Here is a 7,556-nt window from a genome sequence, read left to right as displayed (position 1 = left end):
GGCAACCTTACTAGCTTATTCAGCTCTGTTTTATCTCATAGATGAAATGCTCAAGCTGAAGAGGTTCTCTGGCAGACAAGTTGTATGTGTGTGTGCGATGTGTATAAAGTTGTGTATCTGTCTGAGAGTGTCTGTCATGTTGGCTCAATATTGGCCTACTCTACCAAAGCCCCATGTTTGGATCCAAGCAAGAAATAGAAACAAATTCCTGTACTTTTTTGTGACCTTAAGGTATTATCTCGTGCAATGTTGTTTGGAAACCTGCCAAAGAATCTTGACTGTGCCATATGCATATATAGAGTGCATGCCTGTTTGTTTTTATTCTGTGTTACAATTCAGAAAAGTGTCTCACTTTTCTGAAAGCTCTAGTGGAAAAAGAGTTGAATTAACACTTAAACTTCAAGTAGCATAAATTGCAGGTTTCAGTAAATAACCCATGACTGATGTGAACAAATTGTTGTTCTGTGTATTCCTACAATCAGCTCATTTGTCTAAAAGGAATTCAGCCCCCTTATACACTTATCAGGATAAATAACATGTTAGCTCATAAGTGCCAACTTTACTATTTTTAACTTCACAAATTACATTTTTAGACTGCTACTTGTTCCAGCTGATATTATTAAATTTTAACACAGCGTCACCCAGAGGCAGTAGCCCGAAGTACAAACAACTAACCAGTACCTTTCCAGTAGGACGCGATACTGGTGTCATCTCAGTTCCTGTATCCGCTGACACTCCTGTCTATAAAACGCAGCAGCCAGGCGGCGTCAAGCTCCACACACGGAGACAGAGCTAAGACGGAAATTGGGTTGTCATTGAGTTGTCATCAAAATAAGAGAGAAATTAAATTTACATGAGCTTGAATAAAATAAAGAAAAATATACAAAAATAACTTTTATAGCCTTCTTTTCTTTGTTTTATGCATATTTGCGCCGGCTTTTCCTCCTCATCTAATTAGTGTTTTAAACCATTTGCCTTTAATTTTTAGCCATTTTAAGCATCCACTGATTACAACAGCTAACTATTTCAAGCATTTAGCTACTACTTTTAGCTATTTCAACAATCAATCCATTAAATGGTTCAATTTTTTGCTTGGTACTTTTAGTTCGGTTTACTTTTAGCTATCAATATATAATGTTTATTACTCAACCACTTATCCCTGACTTTTAGCCAACTATTTCAACTGTTTCTAGTTGTCAAGCAGTACGTTTAGCCAACTATTTTAACCATTTAGCCATTACCTTCATCTGTTTGACCATCCGTCCATTACTTGTACTTCAATTGTTTACCTATTACTGTTATCTACTTCCATTACTTTATCTATTTTCTATTTATTTTAGCCATTGATATATTACTCTTAACAAGTGTATCAACTGCCATTAATATCTATTTTAACCGTTTACCATTACTTTTAGCTAGCTATTTTGACAATGTATCCATTACTTTTAGCTTCAGCAACAATTTTAACTATATCCATTTCTTTTATTTGTCTATTTTGACCATTTATACCTTACCTTTTAGCATTTATCCGTTATTCTTAGCTAGCTGTTTCAAGTTCGTTCACAAGGCCAATTAGGGAGTCCTGTACACAACGCAACAAATTCCCGACATCAGCTGCACATTACTTAACAAAGGTTTTACTTTGAAAGTGGTGACCGGATGTTGCACGTAACAACGTGAGTAGCTTAACACAACTAATCGCACCAAGGCTAGCGGTTAGCCAGCCACCAGCTACACTGACAGCTTGAGTGAATTAGCGCAAACTGGAACATCGGCGCGGATTTTGTTGCCGACCCGGGTCTCTCTAGTGTTGTTCGAAACTGAGCCGTCCCACATTTTGGAGTTAAGTCTTGGGAGGAGCCACGTGTACAGGAACTGGAGCCTGACAGCTTTCACTGACTGTATCCACCGCAGGTCTGTTTAATATTAGCTGCCTGGTACTTACACCGCAGCAGCCAGACATCTCTCATACCCCAAGTCGTTTTAACTTCCCCGCTGTGTCGTGTTTTTGTTACGGAGCTTGACAGGTCGGTTCTTCTCTGCGAGCACTTAGCGCTTATTTCTAACGTCGGAGGGCAGTTTACTTATATCAACAACCGCTTGTCAACAATGTTTCACTAGCCTGCCTATGCTAGCCACTTAGCATAATTACGATGCAAAATGATTCAGATGACATGACGAGGCTAAATTAACGAGCTAACCGTTGTTTACTTTAAGGAATCGTCAGCCGCCTTACGAGCGCGTAGTTTTATGGTGACTAAAATATTTAAGTGGATAAAGTGATCATAAGTAAATAAAAACCTAGTGTTGTTGCTAAGTTAATGTTACAACCTTATGTTGCTCAATAAATACACGTTGTAATACCTTAAAAACAATCACGTCCTTTGCTACAAATTAGTGTTTTGTTTATTTTTTTTTTTTTACTAAAGTTTCTGAAATTAACCAACTGTAGCGGGTACTGCTCGAGTTTTAAAGTTGACTTCACTGTGTTTCATAGATCGTGTTCATTTACGTAAATGTGCTTGCATTTGGCTGACCGTATTTGTGTATACCTCGATTTCAAAGGCCTGTTCAAATTTCACAAAATGTATTAAATCCTTCACGTAAATATGCCAGTAATGGTGTTGACACAAACTGGATTTTACAGTAGGCGTGCTGCAATTCTGTGTTTGACTTTGATACCTTTGGTTGATACTTTCATTTTCGGAGTTACCTAACCACTTTGCTTTTATTATCCTTCCATAGGCAATCATGGCTGTTTGGAGGAAACTGTGGTGCAGAAACCTCATGGCTGCGTCTCTGCTTGTCTGTATCCTGCTCCACACCATGGATGTGCATGCACGGCCAGCCAACATGTCAGCCTCTAAAGATAAGCTTCCGGCCAGCAAGGATGAGAATGAGATTCTTCCCCCAGACCACCTGAACGGGGTGAAGATGGAGATGGACGGCCACCTCAACAAGGACTTCCATCAGGAAGTTTTCCTGGGGAAAGAGATGGAGGAGTTTGACGAGGACTCAGAGCCCAGGAGAAACAGGAAGAAGCTTATTGACATTTTCACCAAGTGAGACATGCTTTTCATTCTTTGTTATCTCAGTCACTAAATGCCTGAGCATAGTTGCTGACCAGGTTCTTAAGAATTCACCAGCATGAAGTCAGACAGCATTTACAGAACTTCATATGCCAAACAAAGAGGCATAGCCCTTAGGGAATTTCCTCCTTTAACTACTTTTTATCACAAGAAGCTGAAAGTGTCAAGTATTTAGGCATCCTTGGGCCATGTCACAAAAACATGGTATTGCAAAACATGCACAGAATGAGAAAGTGAATTGTTTTGTAATATTGTGAAACAGCAGTATTATTTACTATAAGTCATTTCCTCTTTGTGAAAGGCTGAATCCAGATAGAGAAAAAAAAAAACTTTCACCTTAGAGCAAACATGAAGCAGCATCCTTTAAATGTACCTGAGCTCTGAAAGAAAGAATGCTCCTAGGTTATTTCTTTGTATAATATACAGTTACCAGGCAAGGTGCCACTGTTATAGCAGAGAATGATGATACAGAGAAAACTAATAACTAATTCTCTCTGACTTGACAAAAATTCTTCCCTTAATTTTAGGGCTGTAATTTTTTTTTTATGCATCTGCTATTACTTGATTAATTGACTGTTTGTTTGGTCTATAAAATGTCACAAATTTCTAAAGCCAGAGATAACGTCTTCCAATTGCTTGGCTTTGTGCAACCAACAGTCCAAAACCTAAAAATATTCAATTTGTTTTCATGTAAAGCAAAGAAAAGCAGCACATCCTCACAAGTGAGAAGCTGGAACTAGGTACTGTTTGTTAAATTGTGCTTAAAAATGTCAACAATTAATCAGTTATCAAAGTGGCTGACGATTAATGTTCCATCAGTCAGCTAATCAATTAATCAACTAATTGTTTCAGCTGCACTTATCTTCCTTTAAATGGTAAATAGTGTCTATATTAAAAGGTATGTCCTTGTCATACTTAAATGAAAGCATCAGACTGTACACAAGCCAGACGGATATGTGTCATGACAGCAGATAGTACATAATGGAAGTGCTAATGTTCAACAACCCGAGCCAAATTAGACTCTAATTTCTTTTTTTTAAATTCCCCTTTCACAGAGTAGATTTCAACAAGGACAGGAGCGTCAGCGCCAAGGAGATGCAGCGCTGGATCATGGAGAAGACGGAGGAGCACTTTCAGGAGGCCATGAAGGAGAACAAGAACAGTTTCCGCGCTGTTGACCCAGACGGCGACGGTAAGAGAAAAGTCACATCCACTTTTTTCTTCAAACCACACTGTCTGTTTTTCAAACCCGGTCAGCCTTGTAGGCCACAAGTGTGGGCCATGTTGCAATTCGATGTCCTCAGCAAACAAATATTTTCCGTTTAGTCGAAAACTGAAGAATCTGAGATCCTGAATTCATGCTTTGTCCTCAGGTCATGTGACATGGGATGAATACAGAGTCAAATTTCTGGCCAGCAAAGGTTTCAATGAAAAAGAAATTGCTGAGAAAATAAAGAATAATGAAGATCTGAAACTGGATGAGGAAAGTAAGTATAGAATCATATGGATTATATCGCAGTATTTTGACTAAATCTGTGAATGTGTGCTGCAGACATTCAGTTTAAATCTGTCTGAGTTGCATTGTGTTTTTAATGTTTTTTCCATTTTCATCATTGCAGCTCAGGAGGTTTTGGAAAGTCTGAAGGACCGCTGGTTTCAGGCTGACAACCCTCCAGCTGACCAGCTGCTGAATGAGCAGGAGTTCCTGTCTTTCCTCCACCCCGAGCACAGCAGAGGCATGCTCAAATACATGGTCAAGGAGATCGTCCGGGACTTGGGTAACTTTTGATTAAAATATCTGAATCATGAACTTTGTCGTCTTGAACCTGTTTTTAAAGTGATTTTGTTTTTGGCCATTTGGGGGCAGCAGAAACAAACAGTTGCTTATTTACACATCAAGCAGATGCAGAGCAAAATTAGCATTTATCTGGAGTGGTGTTTTTGGACATCAGATGAATGAGCTCTGCTATAAACTCCACTGACTCCTGAGGGAAATATCTGCCAGGAAATATCTACAGAGTATAAATCAGCTGTTTACGATGCTTTGCTTGCAGACCAGGATGGTGATAAGAAACTCACCCTGTCCGAGTTCATCTCTTTACCCGTGGGCACCGTGGAGAACCAGCAGGCTCAGGACATCGACGACGACTGGGTTCGAGAGAGGAAGAAGGAGTTTGAGGAAGTCATCGATTCAGACCGTGATGGCATCGTAACTATGGAGGAACTGGAGGTTAGTATATTTATTAATTGTATTTACTTCCTAATACTCAATATTGGGTTTTTTTCTGATGTTTCCCAGCTAGTATTTCTGAAGCACTGTGTATCCAATTGACTAAAATATGTCAACTCGGTCAGCATAACTCAATAACACACCATCAATTCTTTTTCAACTTTGTCCAGTCCAACCATTTCATAAATGCAGGTGTTTCTTGTTATTTCCCACCTCCATGGCAGATGGTCTGCAGGGCTCTGTACACACGTTCTTGTGTCTACATGGTAACTCAAGAATGATCCAGAGTAGAAACTTCATATTTACCCTGGTGGAGTAGATGATCTGATTAGATTTTAGAGCACTTTTCTGCAGATTAATGAGGGAACACCGATTTCCTAGAAGTTGCTGTAACTCATTAACACTTTAATCCAACAAGTTCAAACTGGTACCAGGTATGTAGCATACAAAGAGAAACATGTTAGTATAAAAATCTTTAATAAAGAATGAGTTAATTGGAGGAGGCAGATTTTTGTTTGAACACAGTAACTCAAGAATGATAAAAGTAGAAATTCAATACTTACACCACATGTACTGCCCATGTAGTAGATGATCTGATTAGATTGCGGTGTACCTTGCTGCATAAATTTGCATATTAATGAGGTAAATTAGTAAAAATTATTATTATTGTTATTCGTTTTTTAACTTCTGTTGATATTGTTGATGATAAACGATTAGTCCTGTGAGCTCATGACATAAATAATTTGAGTGCCTTTGGTTTTAAATGTGAGCTTGAATTGAAACTTGATCAGTACTGACGGATATCCACCCTGTCCCCCTCTGGTACGTCTTCCTGCGCGTTTTACAGGAGTACATGGACCCGATGAACGAGCACAACGCTTTGAACGAGGCCAAGCAGATGATTGCCGTCGCAGACGAGAACCAGAATCATAATTTGGAGCTGGACGAGATTCTCAAGTATAGCGAGTACTTCACAGGCAGCAAGCTCATGGATTACGCCAGAAACGTCCACGAGGAGTTCTGAGGAGAAATCCATCCTCCTCTGTCTGCTCAGCAAGGCAGGGCGGTATCCTACATCTGCTTCAGGGACGAGCCGGTAGAGAGGGGCAACCTAATGATAGGATGTTTCTATTGTGCAATTCTGTGTTTAAAGCCTAGCCTCAACGGCCTCTTTCACTGCTGACTCCAGTGAACACACCCTTCCCTCAACCCTGGACTGTCTGCCAAACATCAGAGGTAACGTGGTCTGCCTTCTGTGTGCCATTGGGACTTTTTGACCTTTTAAATGTTGAGGCATTGCACCAACTCCAAATTTCTTTGTGTTATATTGTGAAATGTGTGTATATGAGGAATTTTAACCCTGAGTAGACTCCCTGGGCCAGTGGTGAGAGAGACTGCGCAGCTAGGCCAGCTATTTGTGCTGCAGGATCATGTTGTTTTTAGCTGGCGTGTCTGTATACAGTGTAAATATTCATCATCGCATACTAATGCAAAAAAGTTGAAAAAATGAATGTAATGCTGCTGAAAGGAACAACTCTTCTAGAGAAATCATATCATTATATAAATGATGAAACACTAACTATCTGCTAGCACTGCATTGCCCAAATTGTAAAGGTGATTTTTGTCAGTCGTGGTGTACAATTTCACTGGTTGGTATCCGTCCATCTACAGTACTTAAAAACAGGGTATCGGTAAAAATAGAAGTAATAGTAATAAAAAATAAAAAAAACGCCTCAATGACATACAGTAATCCTACTTAGCACAGACATTCATTAACAATTTATTGTCAGAGTAATGAAAACTTCCAATGGAGGAAAATAGATTAATATATAAGAACAATGCCTGTCTTTTTCACAGCAGATGTTTGGGCTGATTGAAGGAAAAAGCACAGGTGCAGCACAGCAACAGTAAGAAGCACAAGATAACGTTAACGATGTCTCCAAAAGGGAAGCTTTAGTTTCACCTGTGTGTCAGGTCAGAGTGTCTCCTGTGGTAAAGGCTTGTTGTGTTGTTCTTTGCTACATACAATCTAATTCAGTTGTTGAGATGTGGATAAAGATGAATTCATGTATTTGACCGGTTTGATCTTTGAACATCTCACAGGTTTGTCTTTTTTCTTTTTCTTTTTTTTTTTGCTCTGTTGCGGTGCAGGCTGGTCATAGTGTCTTTGTCTTGGTTCACTCCTGTCCTTTACTGTTTTGAATGCTCTCAGTTAAACCATACAGTTCCACTTGTGC

The 7,556-nt window shown here is 39.4% G+C and overlaps 1 protein-coding gene across 2 annotated transcripts; it reads left to right on the top strand.

The window, feature by feature from the left end:
- Positions 1-1,702: 1,702 nt before the first annotated feature.
- sdf4 (stromal cell derived factor 4) lies at positions 1,703-7,063 on the top strand. 2 transcript variants are annotated; one of them, XM_022763442.1, is made up of 7 exons: positions 1,703-1,914; positions 2,746-3,062; positions 4,145-4,281; positions 4,463-4,576; positions 4,709-4,867; positions 5,144-5,319; positions 6,167-7,063. In XM_022763442.1, exons 2-7 carry the CDS (start codon positions 2,752-2,754, stop codon positions 6,341-6,343), a joined length of 1,074 nt encoding a protein of 357 aa, XP_022619163.1. In that variant the 5' UTR covers positions 1,703-1,914; positions 2,746-2,751; the 3' UTR covers positions 6,344-7,063. The 2 variants fall into 2 exon arrangements, with proteins under 2 accessions (XP_022619163.1, XP_022619165.1); XM_022763444.1 differs by lacking the exon at positions 1,703-1,914 and adding an exon at positions 1,925-2,027.
- Positions 7,064-7,556: the final 493 nt, after the last annotated feature.

Source organism: Seriola dumerili, unplaced genomic scaffold, assembly GCF_002260705.1.
Source record: "Seriola dumerili isolate Sdu_G_001 unplaced genomic scaffold, Sdu_1.0 BDQW01000468.1, whole genome shotgun sequence".
NCBI lineage: Eukaryota > Metazoa > Chordata > Actinopteri > Carangiformes > Carangidae > Seriola > Seriola dumerili.
Note: the sequence above shows the minus strand (reverse complement) of the source record. Positions and strands in the feature narration are given on the sequence as shown.

What these genes read in the sequence shown, in the direction of transcription:
- sdf4 (XM_022763442.1), top strand. Translation starts at nt 2,752, where the DNA reads ATGGCTGTTTGGAGGAAACTGTGGTGCAGAAACCTCATGGCTGCGTCT. An exon ending in TGTTGACCCAGACGGCGACG is followed by an intron (nt 4,282 to 4,462) that starts GTAAGAGAAAAG and finishes CTTTGTCCTCAG; the next exon opens with GTCATGTGACATGGGATGAA. An exon ending in TAACTATGGAGGAACTGGAG is followed by an intron (nt 5,320 to 6,166) that starts GTTAGTATATTT and finishes CGCGTTTTACAG; the next exon opens with GAGTACATGGACCCGATGAA.